Consider the following 25,697-nt stretch of genomic DNA (forward strand, 5'->3'; position numbering starts at 1 on the left):
TAGTGAGGGGAAAAGTTTTGTGTTACACTCGGGTGCAAATGTATTTTACTTCTCGTGTGTTAAAAAACTCGCAAGTTCAGGATTCTATTCTCGAATCACTCGCTTCGCTCGTGGTTCAACTATAGAATCCTTTCACTTGCTCGTTTTTCCATTCCACACTCGGCGTTAAAATACAACTTTGCCCCCTTGTATAACAAATAGATCATCAGTGTAGATGATAGGATAGTATTTAACAGGTGGCGCTAAAAAATCGAGGTACGATTCTTAGTATGAAGTATGTAGGTAAATCCTATGTAAATAATCTTTGCCTGTATTAATGTAATGTTTAATGTGACTGCTATTATATGTTAGCTTCTGACTGTACTAGCGTAATGTTGATTTTAAAAACGAGTGCAACTGAGGAAAATAATGAAATAAACACGGCCGCAGGTAACATATTTCTCAATCAGAAGCTAAAGGCAGAGAGGACACCATGATTCGGGTGCTACTAGTGCTTGGTCTGGCTTCGCTGTGTACATCATGTGAGTATTAGATTTGTTTTACATCATTAATTTATCTTTGGCTGGTTATATAAAGTTTCTTAAAATCCAATTATTGTGAAAATCTTTCGAACCAGGGGGCCGATTTTTGAATCTCGGCCATTAGATTTCGTGAAATTCGTTCAACAATATCTCCACTACTAGCGATTTAAATTCTACTAACAGAATCGAAAACGAGTGGTCATTATATACCACTAGTTTCAAAATTACTAGCCGTCCTTTTTCAAATATAGCATTACGTCGTTTTCCACAGACTTTTGAATGCACGAATTCGCCGTTCGAAAGTCTGGAAAACGACGCGACGTAATGCTATTTTTGAAAAAGGACGGCTAGTAAGGTTAAATCTAGTGGACTACTCGTTTTTGATCCAGTAGAATTTAAATCTCTAAGTAGTAGTAAAGATATTATTGAACGAAATTCACGAAATCGAATAGTCGACATTCAATAATCGGCCCGCAGGCGAAGAGACGGTTCTTTAGAGCATTTTCACATTAAATTAATTTTTATTAAGCAGAAACGTCTGCTAACGATTCTAAACATTTTTTTATTAAAGGAAAAAATGGAAAAATTTTACGCTTCCGGCGGGACTTGAACCCGCACCATTTTTGCAATCCGTGCAATGCTCTTACCAATTGAGCTACGGAAGCCACGCCGGACTTCGCAAATCTTTCCATGCCTTTCCTTTTGTACACACGTCTTAGGGTGACGTCTAGCGCCATCTACCGACAGACTATTACATCTTGTAACGGCACTGGAGTCTCAAGTTATATTGAGAATTCACCAGTAACAATGTGCTAACCCATACTAAATTAATTTTTAGGGTTCCGTATAGGGTATGCAAACCGGTTAACCGGTTAACCGAAAAACCGGTTAACCGAGACTTTTTAGCCTCTTTTAAAAACCGGTTTTCAAAGTCTGTAACCGGTTAATAACCGAAACTATATTTATTTCCCAAAATGACCAAATTTAGGCATAAAAAAGGGTCAAAAGTACGTAATTCTTCAATGTTTTGTAACAATAATGATTTATTTATTACTTTTCATTGACAACATTACGCACCTGCACTGAATTTCTTAAAGAAGTCATAGTATAATCATGATTTTATAATCTAACTAAACGTGAAGATTAAACAACAGTCCCGAGTCCACTCAAATATACATTTTATACAGTATAGTCCGGTTAGTATTACGACTCCGCATATACCTAACGTCCAACCGCTTACAATAACCGAATAACGGAAGCACAGGTATTTGTTTGGTTTTCATATTATGTGATAAATATCTTATACTTTTAAACGAGCAATTCTTGTATATTTATTTATATATACCGACGATCTCGGAAACCGTTCTAACGATTTCGCTGAAATTTGTTATGTGGGAGTTTTCGGGGGTGAAAAATCGATCTAGCGTAGCCTTAGATCCCGGAAAACGCGAAGTAAACGTAAAATATGGTCGTTAATTTCGCCGCGCGCGCATCGATTCCGCTTAACTCAGTCGTACGAGGTCGGTCTAATGTACGCAGATAGATCGTAGGTGTCAGGGTTTCGAATCCCGGCCAGAAATTAAGTTTTTGTCTTTTTTTTTTGTTTTTGTATTTATAAGTTTTTTTTTTTTATCTAAAGACGTGATATATTAAAATAGAACCGAGCGAAGCTCGGTCGCCCAGATATTGTGAAATTATGAAAGTACATCCGTTTATTACGACTCCGGTTTTAACAACCAACCGCTTTTTACGACCAAATTTTACGCAAAATCCGTCCGTCAAGTCCGGTAACAACGACGACAACGTTTTTACTAGTAAATTAAGGAAACAACGCTATTTCCACCCCAAGCACGGCCCCTTGTTTTGCCTACAAGTAGCAAGATGAGATTGTGGCCATGTGACTTTTTGGAGCATTGGTTTTAATAATTTTAACAATTGGTTCGCCTCGGGTCTAATCTTATAAGCTAAATAGAATCCACTTTTTATTTTTCGATTGCGTATAAACTAGTTTTACTTAATAAAAAAATCGATTGTCATATTAATTACGTAAATCGAGGTTCAAGGAATGCGGCTATTTATTATTACGAAATACGACAGTAATTTGTCGGTGATGAGCAAGCACGCATACTAAAAAATGACATATCTTTAAACCGAAATGAAATTCGTTTTGTACGACGTCCAGTGAGTACGACGTAATATCAGCGGTCCCTTGGGCGTCGTTATATCCGGACTCTACTGTATATGTGTCGCTTAACTTCAAACCTGGGTAAATCCAATCTGCTTTAAGGTTGAATATATAAAAAATATAATATTATGATCTGAAAGATAATTAACCTTATAACAGAATGGATTTACCCAGTTTTGAAGTTAAGCGACACATATTTCAAATTATATTTTTAAAAAAAATGGAAAATGTAGATCTTGGTTTTCTTACGTTAATTCCTTGTATTACAAGTGTCTCCGCGTCTCTGGGAGCTGTAGACCTCCGCGACATGCTTAGAAAACGCACAACTGACAAATATTTAGTTCTTAAAGTGATTATCACAGTAAAGTCACGACAGTTTTAAGCGCCATATACGCTATGGGCACTCAAGTCCTTTATGGCAACTTCTGCATTTTACAAAATTTCCAAAAACTGGATTAAAATGATCTTCATCGTGCAAGTAATACCTGCTACGATATCATAAACAACAGAATTCTTGAAGGTAATGGTAATATTATTGCGTAGTACGGTAATTTACTAAAAATCCGCAAAACCGGTTAAAAACCGGTTAACCGGTTTTGAAGGTATAGGTTCGATTATTAACCGGTTTTTAAAGTTAACCGGTTTTTGCAAACCCTAGTTCCGTACCTCAAAGAGGAAAAACGGAACCCTTATAGGATCACTCGTGTGTCTGTCTGTCCCTCTGTTACAGCCGATTTCTCCGAAACTACTGGACCGTTTTACTTGAAATTTGGCACACGTATGTAAACCTGTGGCCCAAAGACGGACATGTAATTTAATTAAATGAAATTTAATCATAGGGGTCACTTTTGGGGGGTAAACTTGAAAATTAAAAATCAAAGTTATTAAACCTATATTGTGTTATATATCAAATGAAAGAGCATTTTATGAGCATTTGAAATATATATTTTTTTAATTTTTAATTTTGGTATTTTAGAAGTAATTTAAGAAAATAGACAAAAAATGACCATTCCCCCCCCTTATCTCCGAAACTACTTAGCGTAAAATTTTCAAAAAAATACACGAGATAGCCCTCTACCTGTAGATTACAGGAAAACCTATTAAAAATCTACAGTCAAGCGTAAGTCGGACTTACGAGAAAAAAACTCAAATTAAGATTTTCACCCACTGACGCTGCAAGCAGTTACTAAACGTCTTAAAATTTTGTAAACGTGATGGACAGGTAGAAAGAAATTCATTTCTGTCTTATTCTTTTTAGAAATTGTTCAATTTTTTTTTTCGTTTGCCAAAATGACTTAAGTTCCTACTAAAAAGGAGGCGCTTAAGACCGTTTGTAAGTGGACTGAGCAAAATTTTGTTCAAATCGGTCCAAAAAAAGGTCTCTGTTGACGAAAACATAGAATTTGTGCCAACGACAGCCCAAATCTGAAGTCCAATTTGCTCTATCTCTTATCGTTTCCGAAATATATACGTAAAGTCTTGAAAGTGCGAAAAGTTAACTTTGCCATCACAGTCGTTCAGGCGCTCATGAGTTCTTTGTATGCACAGATCAATACAACAAGATGGCCCTTACAGGGCGACTCGCGGTCACCAAGCATACGACAAATCAGGTTTATAAAAGTTTGAACGCGTGCGACACCGATCAGTAGCGCCCAAGTATACGACCCGCTAACAGTGTCTGTGTCCGCTCGGGAAAAAATCTTAAATAATCAATTTTGGTTGCAAACAATGGTCTCTTACAGCATAAAGTGGTGTGGCAAGTCTTCTAACACTTCTACATGTAAAAAAGATGGAACAACATTCCACAGTTAAGTCAAATTAATTATTTTGTTGAATATTGTTTATTGTCCGCGGAGTTCATTTATACTGGTCAATATGGTTGTGCTGAGCGGCGCCGAGGCGCGTCCATCCCTCTTTACCGAGTTAACAATGTGATATGCTATCCCTTTCACGTAAACGACTAGGCATGGGGCCATGTTAGTTTATGTCTGTTGCGGGAACTTCGTACTGCCGTTCGTACCATGTGCTACCATTTTATGAAATATAAAAGAAAGCAGATTTGTAATAGTGAATAATTATCTAGAATCTGTAGAGTCTGTAGTGGTATTTAGTTCATTGATTAGTTTAGAATATTTAGTTGGTTATTTAACTTAGTAAACGTAAGTAAAAATGCACAGTTTAGTTATTAGTTACTAGAATGATTTTTATTGAGATGCTATCACAATTATCATCCTCCTTGCGTTATCCCGGCATCGGCATTCGTCACGGCTCATGGGAGCCTGGGGTCCGCTTTGGAAACTACTACCAAGATTTGGCGTAGGCACTAGTTTTATGAAAGCGACTGCCATCTGACCTTCCAACCCGAAGGGTAACTAGGCCTTATTATAATTTAATTATAATATTATAATTTGTTGCAAAACAAATTCACCACAGTACTGGTACCGGTACCATTGTCTATAATAGACATGTCCCATTCCCATCCCTACTGCTAATCATAAAGGCGCGCCATTATTTGAAACGACCAATGGCAGCACCGTGCGCGCCCGCCTCACCCCGCAAGGATTGGTGATTTGCGTCTCGAACAATATCGCTTGCATTTGGCTTCTAGTGGGGTGTTCTGTGTTTGTATGGAAAAGTCGAAAACCGACTCGCACTTGACCAATGTTCATAGAACGTGTTGTGGTTTTTTACGCGGGTCCGCGACTGACGACGTTCGAATGTTTTGTTCGGAAATGTTTGAGGGTGGTTTCTTTGAAACGTTGCCGGCGGCGGGTGGTTCGACGGGCGAAGGTCACACGCCGCACGCGACGGTCTGTATTCGTTTTGTACAATAGCAACGGACGGCGGGTGGCGTCTTGATATGGAAAATGACTGACTTCACTAAAGATAATGATGAACTCATTGAGGTAATACTAGAGAGGACACTGCGAGCAAAACGTTTGCGCTACAAACATAAGTCCATTGGACTTATGTTTCTGCCTGCACGCAAATAAAATGTAAAAATGCCTTCCTGCGCAACAAGATGCTGTTTAAGCCATACGAGAAAATCGAATAAAACTGACGTGTCATTTTGTTGAACGAAATCATAGATTAATCGCATCATAATCGCACAGACTTGACATGTAGGTAATGAAGTATAGTAATTGTGATTATATTCTGTTTGTAATATATAAAAGAGAAATGTTAAATTTATTTCACGTTATACTTATGAATACTACACAGTTCTAACACGAGTTGTAATCGATATTTTCATACAATAATAACCTATGATTTTCTTCAAGGGCAATTAAAGTAGGTATATGAAAAAAATCAATAATGTATTTTTGTTTCACTTAGTAGAACTTAAACATAGCACAATGTATGATAGTGCTAAAATTAAACTACTTACCCCCTTATTCATAATTTAACATAATCACATTTCTATCACACCACACCAATACGCCGAAAAGGGACAAACGAACTTTATCGGCTTGATAACTTTAGTGTGCGTTTATGAATAAGGGAGTTAGTATTCTACAAAAAGTATAAAAAAAGGTCTACACTAAAGAGTGTCGCGTCTAGGTGGTCATTGGTCGTCTTACTCTAATTTTAATTTTAATATACCATATAATAATTATGTACCTAAATCAATTGTGACGTGTAATATGTAACAATATTATAAATAAATGAGTATGAGTATGAGTATGACACGGTACCTCCCCACGCATGCGCCGCGCGGTGCCGGCCGGAACACAGACTTTGTTTGGGGTGTAATTTCTAGTATGTTATATAGTACATAGTAATTCAATGGATGAATTGTACTTCTGTGAACTGTTTTCGATATACTTAATCGAATAATTCGAATATATGATGTAAATTTTTCTTTACTACAATGCAAGTGTTTGAGTACCAAGTTAAAAATTTCACTTTTTTTTTGCCGGTTTCATACAAAAATATCGTTTGACTGTCTCTTTTTTTGGGTAATATCAATATTTATATGGAAACGGATTAAGTCGCGTATAATCTTCTTCCTCTAAGAATTACAATGTAAGTATTTTTGCATTCATTTTGATCAGAGCACAACACAACAGTTCAAAAATCAGTCTACCAGAGCTTCTGAGTTCCGTCGCCGACGACGGGTGACCAAGGGTCAGAAAACCCACGCACCCGCGACCGACAGCGTGTGGCACAGCGGCACACGCGGCTCACATCCAAACGCCGCCGGGCGCGTGTGACGGGCCAGAGAAACCAGGGCCTTAGGGCTAGGTGATTAATTGATTATCGCCGCGCCGCAGAGGACGCGCTGAGGGGGGGGGGTGCCTACAGCAGTTGTAGTTGTATGCATACCTAGCTCACGCACACAGACGCGTCCGCTGGCGCCGCCAGGGGCGGCTCACTCCGCTATCCTATCGCCGCGCTACAAGTATATCCTGGCGGCCGCGAGCTGTGGCCGCGAGTTCGCGGCCTACTCAGGGGTGGCGCACATTCTCACGGAATGCACGTTCGCACTTTCTATTATTACTTTACGTCGCGAGGTTTTTTAAGCGATGTCCGCGGGTGGAATGGCTAATAATACTTAATTAAATAGACATATTGAATAAAATAAATACCAAAAGATATTCTTATACAGATCTACTACTGATTAAGTCCCACGGAAAAGTTCAATAAGGCTTGTGATGTTGGAACCTTGAACAAAAATATATAAATACAGCGTATATACCTAGAAAGTACTCAAGACTTGAATATAATAATATAACATTTAATGTGAGTATTAATTCGTTTGAATCCATTGGTAACCCTATCACCGGACGCCGCGCACGTGCGCAAACATCAAAGCAGTGGGCCTTCTTAACTTGTGCTATTATATATTCTGTGGCGCCGCGCCGGTGTCCACGTGCGCTCTCTGCACCTGCAGTGTGCGCTGCCGCTGCCACGAAACGTTTACCTACTCCGTGTAATATTACTGATAAAAGAAAGTATTGACATGAATTCACACGTTTCGGAAATGACTGTAGGTATTTTAAATATTTTAGCACAATATGTTTTTTGCCTCTTGTTGCCTATTATACAATATATACATACCTACTATGGCAACTCTATCACAGCGCAGAATATGCAGAAGCCACATGGTGGTCTGCGACAGAAACTCAATAGACATTTTTAGAGTTTTTAAAATAAGTACCTAAGTAGGTACGTGAAGTAACATGGTAAATTAAAAAAATATCATTAGATACTTATTGCGAAGGTGTAAACAATTTCCTTCGTTTTGCCACATATCAATAATTACCTATCTATATTAAATTCATTAATCCGTATTCATTACATTTTTACAGTACGGTAATACTCACCCCGTTATTCATAAACGTACACTAAGTTATCAAGCCGATAAAGTTCGGTTGTCCCTTTCCGACGTATTGGTGTGATAGAAAGGGACAAACGAACTTTATCGGCTGGATAACTTCAGTGTACGAAATTTTACATAAAACACCTACTTTAAAATAAAATAAAAAATGTTGAATTTGGTTAACACACAGATCAATACAACAAGATGGCCCTTACAGGGCGACTCGCGGTCACCAAGCATACGACAAATCAGGTTTATAAAAGTTTGAACGCGTGCGACACCGATCAGTAGCGCCCAAGTATACGACCCGCTAACAGTGTCTGTGTCCGCTCGGGAAAAAATCTTAAATAATCAATTTTGGTTGCAAACAATGGTCTCTTACAGCATAAAGTGGTGTGGCAAGTCTTCTAACACTTCTACATGTAAAAGATGGAACAACATTCCACAGTTAAGTCAAATTAATTATTTTGTTGAATATTGTTTATTGTCCGCGGAGTTCATTTATACTGGTCAATATGGTTGTGCTGAGCGGCGCCGAGGCGCGTCCATCCCTCTTTACCGAGTTAACAATGTGATATGCTATCCCTTTCACGTAAACGACTAGGCATGGGGCCATGTTAGTTTATGTCTGTTGCGGGAACTTCGTACTGCCGTTCGTACCATGTGCTACCATTTTATGAAATATAAAAGAAAGCAGATTTGTAATAGTGAATAATTATCTAGAATCTGTAGAGTCTGTAGTGGTATTTAGTTCATTGATTAGTTTAGAATATTTAGTTGGTTATTTAACTTAGTAAACGTAAGTAAAAATGCACAGTTTAGTTATTAGTTACTAGAATGATTTTTATTGAGATGCTATCACAATTATCATCCTCCTTGCGTTATCCCGGCATCGGCATTCGTCACGGCTCATGGGAGCCTGGGGTCCGCTTTGGAAACTACTACCAAGATTTGGCGTAGGCACTAGTTTTATGAAAGCGACTGCCATCTGACCTTCCAACCCGAAGGGTAACTAGGCCTTATTATAATTTAATTATAATATTATAATTTGTTGCAAAACAAATTCACCACAGTACTGGTACCGGTACCATTGTCTATAATAGACATGTCCCATTCCCATCCCTACTGCTAATCATAAAGGCGCGCCATTATTTGAAACGACCAATGGCAGCACCGTGCGCGCCCGCCTCACCCCGCAAGGATTGGTGATTTGCGTCTCGAACAATATCGCTTGCATTTGGCTTCTAGTGGGGTGTTCTGTGGGTTAACATTATAAAAGACCTCACGCAAGCTGTGCTAATTAGTTCGCGAATTCGTCGAGAGGTGGCGCTAAACACAATTATGCTCATTAGAGAACCTATACTTCTAGCCTAGCCCAGTCTTTAGACTTATGTGAGTAACGTAAAAGTACCTAATAGTTTTGTAGGTACGGAACCCTCGGTGGGCGAGTCCGACTCGCACTTGGCCGGTTTTTTTTATTTTGATTTTTTTGGGGAATTTTTGGTCAATTGTACTCAGAATCACGAGTACTCTCAATGTCACTGGGAGAAAAAAAGTGTCCCAGAATTTCCATACTTACATTTTTGTTACTTTCCTCTTTTGTTATACCCCACACAACATGTACGGAAAATGGTAACAAAATACGAAAAAATCGCATGGGACAATTTTTTTAACTACTAGGATTGAAAAAGCTAGTGATTCTGAGTGGAAATAGCATAAGTTTTTTCAAAAATATCACATTTCATAAAAGTGGCGAAAAAAAAGAAACGCTCAGTTAGGTATTTATCTACTTAATTAATTGCAAAAAAGTCTGCATTATGATGTTATTCTTCATGACTTTATTTTTCAAGGTCATTGATCTAAAGTTACACAAAGCTATGAACACGCTCTTGCAAACATTACAACTCGCGGATGACTCGTCACAGGCTAGAACGAGACGGGATGGTCCATAATCCGTAATACAAGTATCAATATGAATAGAAAGGGGGTAAAGTTGTTGTTTAATCGCACTTAATATTGATACCCAAACAAGCAAAGGATTCCCATATGAAACAGCAAGCTAGCGAGTGATTCAGAATGGTGGAATCTTGAGCGTTGTGAGGGTTTCAAGGCTAGGGAATCATCGTCATCATTCAAAATTCTAAAATGCAGCTTTTTTTAAATTTCTGACTCTAATTTCTTTCTTTATACCTACATGAACATATTTAGGTAGGTACATAATTATATAAGAAACTAAGACTAAATTTAAAAGCTAGCTAATGTCTAATATAGGCCCTTGAGGTATTGTACCAATCATACTAGCGACATTTCCTCGCTGTATCGCAACGATGATATTTTGTGCGAGGAAGTCGCCAGCTCTTCGCTCACCAGTTACCTCAACCAAACGCTTCGCGCTTATGACATTAAGTTGAAATTTGTATGAAATTACTTTGCACTCTTGTGGATAAAATGCAGCTTCGTTATAGATAAAAGTGATTTCCTCATAGGCGATGTCAAATGATCCTTTACTGCGCTCAGTCATTTTGGAAACCCTAACTTCCTTGGTATTTCAGACAGTATAGTTTGCGACCCGTCGAAACCTTTGGTCGTACAATGTCGCCACCCCTGTCCCCCAGAACGGACATGTCAGAACAGGAACGGGCCCGAACCTCCCTGTGTACCTCCTACGGAACCTTGTAAGGAAACATGTGTGTGTGAAGATGGGTACGCGAGGAACAAGTATGGAGGGTATTGCGTCACTTTCGAACAATGCGGTAAGTTGAAGTTATACTCGTAATAATAATTAAAACTTTCTTGCACTATTATCCGATCCTTTGTCCCTCAAAACGGATGTGCTAGAAAAACAGTTCTGAATCTCTCTGTGTACAGTCAACAACACAGCTGTAAATACAAAGTGCCAAAAATATGTGGGACTTGTGCCCGTTTTCACCGAGTCAATTTGAGTTATACCCTTTTTAGGGCTTAGGGCCCACTTAGGCTAGGGGTGTTTTAGGGTGTGCCAGAATATAATCGATTTCTGATCTCCCGACAATCTAATAGCCGGGACCTCACAAAGCGAGGCACGTCACGAGGAAATTGCCTCGCGCGGCAGTGCCTCGGTCGAGGCAGTGCGTGCGGCTCGCCCGAGTAACCTTCCTCGGCCTAAGCATCACGTCTGCATTTAGACGTTTGCCGCGCGAGCACATTGCCTCGCGGTGTGTGGACCCTTGTAATGACGTTGTTCACTGTGGGTTATTGACCTTATCCTGCCTTTCAGATAAATGTCCTGGCAACAACCTATACTTTGCCTGCGATGGTCCATACAGCCAGAACTGCACGGGTAGCTGCTATTGCACAGATGGCTATGAATGCAACGCTAACGGCACTTGTGTCTCAACTGACTCCCCGACGAGTGTTAACCAACCACCTCCGCTACAGCCTCAAACACCACCAAGTGAGATTTTAAACTTTTTAGATATTGCGACTTGCGTCTGATAAGACTTATGTTAAATGAACTAAGCAATAAGACCTTACTTAATTTACTTAAGGCCACTTGCACCGACGAAAATGGAGGATTAACACTTACTTAACCCACCATTTTACATGGAATTTGACAGATGACAGCATTGACAGCCCACTAACCCTAAGAGGGCATTCAACGAAAACGTCGTAATAATGTAAAATTGATAGTTTTAGTCGGCAAAATGCTACACTTTCCGTCATCTAAAATACTTATTAAGTTCAGGATTCGATTAGGACATCTTCTTATCTTACATGTTGTGAGACTGGATTTTTAAAAACTAACTCACTTAATTAATTATGATTTTTTTTCTGGTGCATGTTTAGGAAAACCCGCGAAAAGTGCTGACTTAGTCCGTCTAATTTGTAAAATTTGGATAGTTTTGAATGCTTCAAGTGGTAAATTTGTATTATGTATATCCTGTACTACAATCTTCTGAGACTACTTCTTTGTTATAAGGCTTTAGAATAGAGTAAATGAGGATATGATGAATCCAATTTGTTTCAGAAATCACCTCAGAATAATGGTCAATTTCTTCGAAAACTTACGTGTTTTTGAAGTAGTTTTAATATAAAAATAATCTGCAACGCTTACTCAAACAGATTTTATGCAAAAGTTTTCTATTAATTGCAATTTAATATTTTTGACGATTTTTTAAAAATGCCTCCTTATTACCGGTTACGCGCGCTTGCGATGTCAGTACCGCGGCAGAGCTTGTAGAGGCAGGACGTATGTTAGTCCGCTCCGCACGCGGCTCGACGATCGCGAAGTTATTTTGTCATTGTGTGCGGCACCCGCCGTGTCCAAAACCGCACTTGTGTGCGTGTTTGGCTATACTGTTGCATGTATACTGCGACCGAAAACTTTGATCCTTGGGTTGACGACTTTGGTAACTAACTAATTAACTTGACTAATATTTTTAGTAAGTATTATTTATTATTGAATATCATTTTAGGTTACTGACTCGTCTCAACAAAATCTTTGACAATAGATGGTACTCAGGATCTGATGATGAAGTCAGATGGTAGTCATGAGTTCTCATCAACCAGGTCTTGAAACCATTTCGTGTTTGGGCTCGTTTGATTCGCCTCAACAAGATCTTTGACAAGAGGTGATGGTACCCAGGATCTGATGATGAAGCCGGAAGGTAGTCATGAGTTCTCATCAACCAGGTCTTGAAACCATTTCGTGTTTGGGCTCGTTTGATTTGCCTCAACAAGATCTTTGACAAGAGGTGATGGTACCCAGGATCTGATGATGAAGCCGGAAGGTAGTCATGAGTTCTCATCAACCAGGTCTTGAAACCATTTCGTGTTTGGGCTCGTTTGGTTCGTCTCAACAAGATCTTTGACAAGAGATGGTACCCAGGATCTGATGATGAAGCTGGAAGGTAGTCAAGAGAATTCATCAACCAGGTCTTGAAACCACTCCGTGTTTGGGCTCGTTTGGTTCGTCTCAACAAGATCTTTGACAAGAGATGGTACCCAGGATCTGATGGTGAAGCCGGAAGGTAGTCAAGAGTATTCAACAACCAGGTCTTGAAACTCTTCTGTGTTTGGGCTCGTTTGATTCGTCTCAACAAGATCTTTGACAAGAGATGGTACCCAGGATCTGATGATGAAGCTGGAAGGTAGTCAAGAGTATTCCACGACCAGGTCTTGAAACCACTTCGTGTTTGGGTTCGTTTGATTCGTCTCAACAAGATCTTTGACAAGAGATGGTAATCACTCTTTTATACTCTGGCGCATCCACTGTCTTAGTGTGTCAACAGTCAACTAAAGCAGGTAGGCGTAGCGTAGAGTTGTATTGCCTTACAAAAAACTAATACATAGATGTGGACCTTCCTGTGCTCCATGCAATTAAAACAACATAATATTTAAAAACCGGCCGAGACCGTGTCGGGTCACGCTCAGTGCCTACACTGAGCGTGGCCCGACACGCTCTCGGCCGGTTTTTAAAGCCGCGTTGGTAAATAGCCGCTCGGCTCTTCCGTAGTTTTCCATATTTTTCAAAAACTACAGAACCTATCAAGTTCAAAACAGTTTTCCTAGAAAGTTTATAAAGTTCTACTTTTGTGATTTTTAAATATATGGTTAAAAAGTTAGAGGGGGGGGGGGGGGACACACTTTTTTTTCCTTTAGGAGCGATTATTCCCGAAAATATTAATATTATCAAAAAACGATTTCAGTAATTCATTTTTAAATACCTATCCAACAATAAATCATACGTTAGGGTTGAAATGAAAAAAAAAAAACACTCCCTACTTTACGTGTAGGGGGGGTACCCTAATAAAACATTTTTTCCACTTTTTATTTTTGCACTTTGTCGGCGTGACTGATATACATATTGGTACCAAATTTCAGCTCTCTAGTTCTAACGGTCACTGAGATTATCCGCGGACGGACGGACGGACGGAGGGACAGACAGACAGACATGGCGAAACTATAAGGGTTCCTAGTTGACTACGAAACCCTAAAAACACATTTTAAATATAAAAAAACTACTTAAAATTAAAGAAAACCGATCTTAGTTCCATTATATATATGTACCTAGAAAACATCATCATCTTCCTTGCGTTATCCCGGCATTTGCCACGGCTCATGGGAGCCTGCGGTCCACTTTGACAACTAATCCCAAGATTTGGCGTAGGCACTAGTTTTTACGAAAGCGACTGCCATCTGACCTTTCAACCCAAAGGGTAAACTAGACCTTATTGGAATAAGTCCGGTTTCCTCACGATGTTTTCCTTCACCGAAAAGAACCTAGAAAACATATCATATACAAAATGAAATAAAACTAAGAAAACGGATTATATTCATTATACGCGATATAATCTGATTCCATAAATTTATTTCATGAGTAACTATCGCGGTGACAGAAGACAATATTATATACACAATTTATTATATTATAAAAGTTTTTTAATTTATTTCTTCCAAGGCTACACACGTTTTAATAAAAAAAACTGTGATAAGTTTAATAATTAAACTAAAAGGTCAAGTATTTATGCACGAAATCATGTATGTAATATATATATGGTGGTGTTTTTACGCAAGTATCAATAATGGTTAGTCCGCAACGCTACTGACGGCGTGGCGGTACCGACCATGAATGCTATCCCTTTCGATCTAGCCGCACGTAAGGTTGGTTCGAAGAGGATCGCACGCTATGTCTGTACCGCAGGCTACAATCGTTATGCTTCTGGTTATAGTGTGCGTCTGCACACAGGCGCACGCCAGCACCGCCGGCGTCGAAATGCGAGCAAGCAGATTTTTTGAAAGCGCTCCTAAGTGGTTGCTGCAAGTGGGCCTTAGTGCGTTTTCACATTATCCGATCCGATATCGGATGTCGGACCGATATCCCATACATTACAGGCGCCGTCTTGGATTTTTTCCATTGAAATCCTTCCGACATCCGATATCGGATCGGATAATGTCAAAACGGCCTTAGGGTCATTTTCTCGTAACGGGATTAGCTACTTATATGCCCTACTCTGTTAACTGACTATTAACTATCCCATAATACATTTTCTTTTCGTATCATGTTTTTTAAGTTCCTTTGTATTTTCACAGTGCCTTGGTGTTAACTGTAATGCTGTGTTACTTATTGATTATTAACAAATAAATAAATTTAATATTTCTACTCTGTAAGTCTGATTAAAGATTCCATTACTTCCATTCTATCGTCTTTTACTTAAAAAGTTTAAAATCATGATATAATTGACCCCCAGCTCCTAATAAGCTCACCTGTGACAGTGAGACCCGGCACGAGGTCCTGGGCTGCAGATTCGGCTGTCCCCCTGAAAGGACCTGTCAAAATCGCAACGGGCCCTTTCCATCCTGTGCCCCACCACCGCCTTGGCTCAAGTGTACGGACCAATGCGTCTGTGCGGATGGCTATATTAAGAACGGAAATGGTGATTGTATACCGGAAGAACTATGTGGTAAGTGTATAAAACTTTACTATCTTTCATAAAGCCTCAGTTCTGCTTAGTTACATCAGTTCCCCTGATAGACCCTCTCAGAATCGCAACGAATCGTTACCCTCCTGTGCCGCGTGTCTCAAGTTTACGGTTAGCAATGCGTCTGCGCTCTGCGCGAATGGCTATATCAGAAACGTGACTAATGGTGATTGCATACCGCATACCGGAAGAACTATGTGGTAAGTGTAGAAGAGCTTTGAACGTTTCATGAGGCCTCAGTCGTATTATATTTGCTTCCCGGAGTTTTTATGTCAGATCAGAACAGTCACAAATTCCCGTTTTTTCTCTGCAACGAGTCTATAATGGTTATTTCAGTACAGATGGTGTTTTTTTTACGCACTATAGTGCGAGAAATGGTTCATTATATGCCAGGTCGAAACTTTGAACGCTCATCTGTACTGAAAAACGTCGTACGATACACGTGCAAAAAGGAAATTCGTTACTCGTGTCGATTTTAAATACTCCCTTCGGTCGTGTTTTAATTTATCGCCACTCGTTTCGAACTTCCTTTTTACGTACTTGTATCGTAATGTACTATTGTGTTACTGAAGATCAGTGGGGTTAAGGACAGACTGTTTAAACTTTCAAAAAGATCCTGGACAAATTACCTGACTATGACCTTGTTCTTTTTTTTTCAATTTTAGATAAATGTACCGGTCAAAATGAGTACTTCCAATGCGATGGAGTGAACGAACCTGACTGCGAGGGACACTGCTACTGCTTCTCAAACCACGTACGAGACATAAACGACAAGTGCGTTTACGTCGATCCGGCGGCACCACCGAAGATATTTGACCCACCAATTGAGACTACAGAAAGGCCAACATGTGAGTTTGAGGTCTATTTTAACCTGTAATCTAACTTTAGGAAGTGATGGAGGAAAGCGTCTGTTTTTTCATCACTCTCATTCTCTCTCTTCTGTCTCAGTCTGTCAGTGAGTAGGTAGCTATGTAATTATTCGGATTGGTACAACTTAACATCCTTTTACGTACCTACCTACAATAAGATAATCAGTTAAGTTTTATCAATCCTTCCTCTTCCGCTAGGAACACTTTAGCCATAATCTTAAAGCAGTCGCCTTCTGCAAATACCTGATTCTGATTACTGTAATGCTCCTTTGCGGTGAAGGCAATTTATAAGACAGTAAGTAGGCATTACTGCTTATTGTGTGTGGGAAGGTTAAGGGGAACTTACTTTCCGGGTGGTCTATTTCTTCTTCTAGATTGTCTGAAAGATTGCATAACTCTCTACCTTTAAATTAGACGTCATAATAATTATAATTATTTTTAGGCCCCAAGCCTGAAGAGTGCGACACCGCAAGCAGGCACGAGATCTCAGCCTGCGTGTACGGATGTCCCCCAGAGAAGTCCTGTCAAAACCGTTTCTGGCCGCCTCCACCCTGCGCCCCACCTGGGCCTGAGATACATTGCACCAATAAATGCATCTGCGATGATGGATTCTTCAGGAACGAGCCTACTGGTGACTGTGTCACTGAAGAACAGTGCGGTAAGTGTATGAATTCATTTCCATTATCATCACCCAAACATTTTCAAGAAATTCTAAGACCAATCAGTTGTTCTTCTAAGAGATGAGAACTGCTTCTAGCCGCCACCACACCTGACTTGTGAAACAGTTTACATAGTGGCGTTTGTGTTATTGAAGAACAGTGCAGTAAATCCAGAACACTGTCTGGGCTATTACAAAGTCTGTCTCTAGGTAGATACTTATAGCAGTTCCTCTGATCGATCATATCAGAATCATAATGGAAAGAAGTTCAGTGTGTATTAGACAGGACATGTAGGTAGCTATCCCTTTAATACTCTTGAAAAATTTAAAGTATGACTGTCTACTTCTATTTCAGACCTATGCCCCGGCGAGAACGAGTACTTCAAGTGCGATGGAGTAAATGAGCCTGATTGCTATGGTCACTGCTACTGCCTCCCAAACCACGTTCGAGATAAAGACTGCAAGTGTGTCTACGTCGATCCAGCAGCACCTCCGAAAGTGGTAGATCCGCCTAAGGAACCAGGTAAATGAGACAACAATACCCCCCTTTAACTAGAGTAAGGCCTCGTAGCCGCATGATATTTCTGCGAACGCCTACGCCACCGAATCGCCGCAGAAAGGTAATCTGGCTCACGAAGTGGTTATTCTCTTTGGTCTGGCTCTGCCAATACGCCAAGAGCGATAGAGATAGACAAATAGGAAAGAGATAGTTATTATCGTGAGTGTTTCGTGAGCGTTTTTTTTAATGGGATAGGAGGCAAACGAGCAGATAGGTCGCCTGATGGTAAGCGATCACTGCCGCCCATGGACACTTGAAACACCAGCGTTTGTACATTCGACTCTGCCATCCTAACGAATCTAACGATCTACCTCTTAAGACAGAGCCAGTGTGCTTATGATGAAAATGAGCCTTGCAGTCTCCCACGTTAGCAGTCTATGGTACTTATCGTATCTCTCTGTAAATATTTACGGTAACCGAACCTATACTTTTTACAGAACTACACTGCAATTCTGCGAACCACGAGGTGCCCGGTTGCGTCTACCCCTGTCCCCCCGAACGAACATGCAAGACCTTACACGACCCAGAAATGCCGTGCCAACCGGAAAACCCCCACGTCTGCAAACCCAGGTGCCTCTGTGGAGAAGGATATGTGAATAATGGGATCAATGGGACTTGTATTACTATAGAACAGTGTAATAAGAGTAAGTACCTTATAATTATGACGACCGGTCTGGCTCAGTGTAGTGACCCTGCCTGCTAAGCCGCGGTCCTGGGTTCGAATCCCGGTAAGGGCATTTATTTGTGTGATGAGTACAGATATTTGTTCCTGAGTCTTGGATGTTTTCTATGTATTTATCTATTTAAGTATGTATTGTATATCATCGCTTAGCACCCCTGGTACAAGCTTTGCTTAGTTTGGGGCTAAGTTGATCTGTGTAAGGTGTCCCCAATATTTATTTATTTATTTATAAACTCAGGCTAAAGTACTTATAAAGAATTGACACAACCACCAACCCCCGTGCCAAACTGAAATCCCCCACGTCTGTAAACCTAAGCGTGTGTGTGGAAAAGAACATGCTAAGAATCGGATCCATATGACGTGTGTTACTATAGAACAGTGTGGTAAGTATTATTTTCATATATAACCGGACTAAAAAATTGCAAAGATCAACTTGCTAGCCAGACGGGGTCAGACCGCGCTTGTAAACCTACTTGTGTGTGTATGTAGATAAGGATATGAGAGAAATCGGATCAATGTGTACTTTTGTTACTATAGGGCTCATCCATTCATTACATCACACCAATTTCATGATTTTTTGACCCCTCTTCACCCCGTGTCACACTAAACTACACCCTCCCCCCCTATTGTGACGTCACATTGAGATTAAAAATCACAAAAACACTTTGAAATTGCCTTAATAACCGCCACATTTCACTATCTGTAATACTGTATTTGGACGTGACTTGCGTACCAATTTACGTCATAGGTATTTAAGTAATTTGGGCTGTTCAACATTTAAATTGAACACAAACAATTGAAATTGAATTTTATTTATTTAACTTAGATTTTGCAAATTTTTTGCATGTGACTCACAAACATGGACCTCCTCCCTCCCCCTGTCACAACATGTCACATTTTGTGGACCCCCTTCCCCCCTCCCCCTAGGTGTGATGTAATTAATGGACGAGCCCTAAAGAACAGTGCGGTAAGGGTACCTATTTTCATATGTAAGCTTACGTAAGTAACCAACTAAAAAAAATACCACAAACCCCAACACCCACGTCTGTACACCAACTTGTGAGTGTGTTTAAACAAGGCTTCGCTGAATCTAATGAATGTGTCTTATGTTACTAATATCTGGGCGACCGAGCTTCGCTCGGTTCTATTTTAATATATCACGTCTTTAGATAAAAAAAACTCTTATAAATGCAAAAACAAAAAAAAAGACAAAAAACAAAAATTTAATTTCTGGCCGGGTTTCGAAACCCTGACACCTACGATTACGATCTATCTGCGTACATTAGACCGACCTCGTACGACTGAGCTAAGCGGAATCGATGCGCGCGCGGCGAAATTAACGACCATATTTTACGTTTACTACCGTGAAAGAAAAACTCATGAAAACTCGAAAATTCGCGTTTTCCGGGATCTAAGGCTACGCTAGATCGATTTTTCACCCCCGAAAACCCCCACATAACAAATTTCGGCGAAATCGTTAGAGCGGTTTCCGAGATCATCGGTATATATAAATAAATAAATAAATATACAAGAATTGCTCGTTTAAAAGTATAAGATAAGGCACTAGTCCCATCGCGAGCTAGTAAACTATGAGCTATCGGCTATAAATATTGGGGACACCTTACACAGATCAACTTAGCCCCAAACTAAGCATGGCTTGTACTATGGGTGCTAAGCGACGATATACATACTTAAATAGATAAATACATACTTATATACATAGAAAACATCCATGACTCAGGAACAAATATCTGTGCTCATCACACAAATAAATGCCCTTACCGGGATTCGAACCCAGGACCGCGGCTTAGCAGGCAGGATCACTACCGACTGAGCCAGACCGGTCGCCAACAAAAACGTCGGCTATAAAAATGAACAAAAGATAATCACTCCCGTGTAAATAAAAGAGACACGGCGATGTTTATGTCCCGGATTTGTAAGTTCACATTTTTGACACATTTGTTTTGAAGTATGTTGCGATGTGGCTAAGACGTATCGTTTGCCAAATGCCAAATCTAACGATTAATTTCGAATTGGTTGAATCGATTAGGCCCTATTGTACAAGGACGCGCTTAAACAAATGTACGATTTCTATCAACTTACTGAAATGTCATTTAAATCGAAATGAGAGACTGCCACAGCACTAGTTTAAAAATAAAAATGAATGATAAATGTCATAATAAGTAAATCCTGCGTGATAAATTAATATCGTAAAATACTCACTAACGAAGATCCGCAAAAATGTAACATGTGCTAGATTATGTTTAAAGTAAGCGAAATATTGTTTTTAAGTACTTGATTTTTAGGGTTCCGTAGTCAACTAGGAACCCTTATAGTTTCGCCATGTCTGTCTGTCCGTCCGTCCGTCCGTCCGTCCGTCCGTCCGTCCGTCCGTCCGTCCGTCCGTCCGTCCGTCCGTCCGTCCGTCCGCGGATAATCTCAGTAACCGTTAGCACTAGAAAGCTGAAATTTGGTACCAATATGTATATCAATCACGACAACAAAGTGCAAAAATAAAAAATGGAAAAAAATGTTTTATTCGGGTACCCCCTACATGTAAAGTGGGGGCTGATATTTTTTTTCATTCCAACCCCAACGTGTGATATATTGTTGGATAGGTATTTAAAAATGAATAAGGGTTTACTAAAATTGTTTTTTGATAATATTAATATTTTCGGAAATAATCGCTCCTAAAGGAAAAAAAAGTGCGTCCCCCCCCTCTAACTTTTGAACCATATGTTTAAAAATTATGAAAAAAATCACAAAAGTAGAACTTTACAAAGACATTCCAGGAAAATTGTTTTGAACTTGATAGGTTCAGTAGTTTTTGAGAAAAATACGGAAAACTACGGAACCCTACACTGAGCGTGGCCCGACACGCTCTTGGCCGGTTTTTAAAATATTATTAAAGGATTTTATTTAAAATTTCATTAGGTTGCGCGAGTTTACGTATTGTGGACGCTGTCATGTGTCAAAAAGAGGTTCTTACAAATCTGGGACATAGTTACTCGCCCGGCGGTGAGCTATCAATATCGCCGTGTCTCTTTTATTTGCACGGGAGTGCTTATCTTTTGTTCGCTTTTATAGCCGATAGCTCATAGCTTACTAGCTCGCGGTGGGACCAGTGCCTATGTAGAACAGTGCGGTAAGTCCTTCTTGCCCCGTGTGGTGCCGGGTTAAGAATTTCACCACCCCCTTTCCTCCCGTCGATTGTCACTGCAGTATCACGATTTCGTTTTCTTTTCAACCCTTAATCGCTATAAGCACAGTATAATAAAGAGTACTATCGTACAGTATGGCCACTTCCGCTCCCCGCTGAAAGTGGCGCCCACCCCTCTCGGTTACCTCACTGTTACCGCCTGTCAAAAACGCGAACAGCCGACCGAACAGCGATATTTCACTCATACAGGCATAGTACGCATTCACCTACACGAGCTTAGACTGTGCGCTATGAACGCGCCTCATTCATATATTTGATCGCCAGTGTCCGCGAATCTTCTCCATAGACTCAAGTATATGATTTTTTTATTACAGTTCTGTGCCCAGGCGTCGGCGAGTACTTCGCCTGCTACGGAAAGTACATCGATAGATGCAACGGTCGCTGTCAGTGCGAAGAGGGGTACAAGCGAGACGGCAATATTTGCGTCAAAACCACATCTACCCCCTAATATTTACTATCCCCTACCGCCTCATAGCCGCAGACCAGGGGGGTTACCATGAAGTAGATGGTAGACGAATTCTCACGAAACGCTTTGCTTCTTCTTTTCTTATGCGCACTGCCAAGGAGTGGAATTCCTTGCCGGTGACTATATTTCTGAGCTCATATAACCCGGCAACCTTCAAATCTTAGGGGAACAGGCATCTTCTGGGCGAGCTCACTCCATCGTAGGCTGTCTTTGCCTTTGGCTAGTCTGTGGCCAAGAATAAGCCCATTTATTTATTAAAAAAAAGTAAGTACTAAAGCCGAGCCGTTCAGTTTAGGTTGAGAGAAAAGGACAGATATATAACTGCTATGGCGTTGTCCCTTTCTCTCAACCTAAACTTTAGTACTTCATGGTACCCCCCAGTACAATAGGTTTAACCAGTGCATTTCAACCAGTTCAATACTTACAGTCTGACCAAAAAGAGGAAAATTAAAAAGTGGCAACATCGTAGTGTCGTCCCGTTTTCTCACACGTATTGATTTGAAAGGGATGACACTACAATGTTGTCACTTCTTAATTTCTACTCTTTTTGGTCAGAATGTAAAGAAGCAAACTGATTTTATCACTGTAAAAATCACTTACCTTTTTAGGGTTCCGTAGTCAACTAGGAACCCTTATAGTTTCGCCATGTCTGTCTGTCCGTCCGTCCGTCCGTCCGCGGATAATCTCAGTAACCGTTAGCACTAGAAAGCTGAAATTTGGTACCAATATGTATATCAATCACGCCAACAAAGTGCAAAAATAAAAAATGGAAAAAATCTTTTATTAGGGTACCCCCCCTACATGTAAAGTGGGGGCTGATATTTTTTTTCATTCCAACCCCAACATGTGATATACTGTTGGATAGGTATTTAAAAATGAATAAGGGTTTACTAAGATCGTTTTTTGATAATATTAATATTTTCGGAAATAATCGCTCCTAAAGGAAAAAAAAGTGCGTCCCCCCCTCTAACTTTTGAACCATATGTTTAAAAAATATGAAAAAAATCACAAAAGTAGAACTTTATAAAGACTTTCTAGGAAAATTGTTTTGAACTTGATAGGTTCAGTAGTTTTTAAGAAAAATACGGAAAACTACGGAACCCTACACTGAGCGTGGCCCGACACGCTCTTGGCCGGTTTTTTTACTGGCAACACATGCTTTATTCCATAGTACAGTCCAATAAAGCTACTACTACATACTACGCGGACGTCCGTCGTAAATCGATCGCGACTGTACTGTGTGATGTAATGAATGGATGAGCCCTATAGTAACAAAAGTACACATTGATCCGATTTCTCTCATATCCTTATCTACATACACACACAAGTAGGTTTACAAGCGCGGTCTGACCCCGTCTGGCTAGCAAGTTGATCTTTGCAATTTTTTAGTCCGGTTATATATGAAAATAATACTTACCACACTGTTCTATAGTAACACACGTCATATGGATCCGATTCTTAGCATGTTCTTTTCCACACACACGCTTAGGTTTACAGACGTGGGGGATTTCAGTTTGGCACGGGGGTTGGTGGTTGTGTCAATTCTTTATAAGTACTTTAGCCTGAGTTTATAAATAAATAAATAAATATTGGGGACACCTTACACAGATCAACTTAGCCCCAAACTAAGCAAAGCTTGTACCAGGGGTGCTAAGCGATGATATACAATACATACTTAAATAGATAAATACATAGAAAACATCCAAGACTCAGGAACAAATATCTGTACTCATCACACAAATAAATGCCCTTACCGGGATTCGAACCCAGGACCGCGGCTTAGCAGGCAGGGTCACTACCGACTGAGCCAGACCGGTCGCCAACAAAAACGTCGGCTATAAAAATGAACAAAAGATAATCACTCCCGTGTAAATAAAAGAGACACGGCGATGTTTATGTCCCGGATTTGTAAGTTCACATTTTTGACACATTTGTTTTGAAGTATGTTGCGATGTGGCTAAGACGTATCGTTTGCCAAATGCCAAATCTAACGATTAATTTCGAATTGGTTGAATCGATTAGGCCCTATTGTACAAGGAGGCGCTTAAACAAATGTACGATTTCTATCAACTTACTGAAATGTCATTTAAATCGAAATGAGAGACTGCCACAGCACTAGTTTAAAAATAAAAATGAATGATAAATGTCATAATAAGTAAATCCTGCGTGATAAATTAATATCGTAAAATACTCACTAACGAAGATCCGCAAAAATGTAACATGTGCTAGATTATGTTTAAAGTAAGCGAAATATTGTTTTTAAGTACTTGATTTTTAGGGTTCCGTAGTCAACTAGGAACCCTTATAGTTTCGCCATGTCTGTCTGTCTGTCCGTCCGTCCGTCCGTCCGTCCGTCCGTCCGTCCGTCCGTCCGTCCGTCCGTCCGTCCGTCCGTCCGTCCGTCCGCGGATAATCTCAGTAACCGTTAGCACTAGAAAGCTGAAATTTGGTACCAATATGTATATCAATCACGACAACAAAGTGCAAAAATAAAAAATGGAAAAAAATGTTTTATTCGGGTACCCCCCCTACATGTAAAGTGGGGGCTGATATTTTTTTTCATTCCAACCCCAACGTGTGATATATTGTTGGATAGGTATTTAAAAATGAATAAGGGTTTACTAAAATTGTTTTTTGATAATATTAATATTTTCGGAAATAATCGCTCCTAAAGGAAAAAAAAGTGCGTCCCCCCCCCCTCTAACTTTTGAACCATATGTTTAAAAATTATGAAAAAAATCACAAAAGTAGAACTTTACAAAGACATTCCAGGAAAATTGTTTTGAACTTGATAGGTTCAGTAGTTTTTGAGAAAAATACGGAAAACTACGGAACCCTACACTGAGCGTGGCCCGACACGCTCTTGGCCGGTTTTTAAAATATTATTAAAGGATTTTATTTAAAATTTCATTAGGTTGCGCGAGTTTACGTATTGTGGACGCTGTCATGTGTCAAAAAGAGGTTCTTACAAATCTGGGACATAGTTACTCGCCCGGCGGTGAGCTATCAATATCGCCGTGTCTCTTTTATTTGCACGGGAGTGCTTATCTTTTGTTCGCTTTTATAGCCGATAGCTCATAGCTTACTAGCTCGCGGTGGGACCAGTGCCTATGTAGAACAGTGCGGTAAGTCCTTCTTGCCCCGTGTGGTGCCGGGTTAAGAATTTCACCACCCCCTTTCCTCCCGTCGATTGTCACTGCAGTATCACGATTTCGTTTTCTTTTCAACCCTTAATCGCTATAAGCACAGTATAATAAAGAGTACTATCGTACAGTATGGCCACTTCCGCTCCCCGCTGAAAGTGGCGCCCACCCCTCTCGGTTACCTCACTGTTACCGCCTGTCAAAAACGCGAACAGCCGACCGAACAGCGATATTTCACTCATACAGGCATAGTACGCATTCACCTACACGAGCTTAGACTGTGCGCTATGAACGCGCCTCATTCATATATTTGATCGCCAGTGTCCGCGAATCTTCTCCATAGACTCAAGTATATGATTTTTTTTATTACAGTTCTGTGCCCAGGCGTCGGCGAGTACTTCGCCTGCTACGGAAAGTACATCGATAGATGCAACGGTCGCTGTCAGTGCGAAGAGGGGTACAAGCGAGACGGCAATATTTGCGTCAAAACCACATCTACCCCCTAATATTTACTATCCCCTACCGCCTCATAGCCGCAGACCAGGGGGGTTACCATGAAGTAGATGGTAGACGAATTCTCACGAAACGCTTTGCTTCTTCTTTTCTTATGC

The 25,697-nt window shown here is 40.2% G+C and overlaps 1 protein-coding gene and 1 non-coding gene across 2 annotated transcripts; one reads left to right on the forward strand and one right to left on the reverse strand.

The window, feature by feature from the left end:
* Nucleotides 1-386: 386 nt before the first annotated feature.
* LOC125238353 (zonadhesin-like) lies at nt 387-22,130 on the forward strand. Its single transcript, XM_048145653.1, has 9 exons — nt 387-521; nt 10,582-10,782; nt 11,286-11,462; nt 15,259-15,471; nt 16,155-16,337; nt 16,801-17,016; nt 17,372-17,539; nt 18,013-18,219; nt 21,792-22,130. The coding sequence occupies exons 1-9, from the start codon at nt 473-475 to the stop codon at nt 21,923-21,925; spliced, it is 1,548 nt and encodes a 515-aa protein (XP_048001610.1). The 5' UTR covers nt 387-472; the 3' UTR covers nt 21,926-22,130.
* Nucleotides 1,113-1,186, reverse strand: Trnas-gga. The gene has a single exon. It is a non-coding gene; the product is annotated as a tRNA-Ser (tRNA).
* Nucleotides 22,131-25,697: the final 3,567 nt, after the last annotated feature.

This window comes from Leguminivora glycinivorella, chromosome 23, assembly GCF_023078275.1.
Source record: "Leguminivora glycinivorella isolate SPB_JAAS2020 chromosome 23, LegGlyc_1.1, whole genome shotgun sequence".
NCBI classification, from domain to species: Eukaryota; Metazoa; Arthropoda; class Insecta; order Lepidoptera; family Tortricidae; genus Leguminivora; species Leguminivora glycinivorella.

Excerpts from the sequence above, each read along its gene's own strand:
- LOC125238353 (XM_048145653.1), top strand. The coding sequence starts at position 473 with ATGATTCGGGTGCTACTAGTGCTTGGTCTGGCTTCGCTGTGTACATCA. Across the intron at positions 17,017-17,371 it reads TGTCACTGAAGAACAGTGCG|ACCTATGCCCCGGCGAGAAC; the intron begins GTAAGTGTATGA and ends CTTCTATTTCAG. Across the intron at positions 18,220-21,791 it reads TATAGAACAGTGTAATAAGA|TTCTGTGCCCAGGCGTCGGC; the intron begins GTAAGTACCTTA and ends TTTTTATTACAG.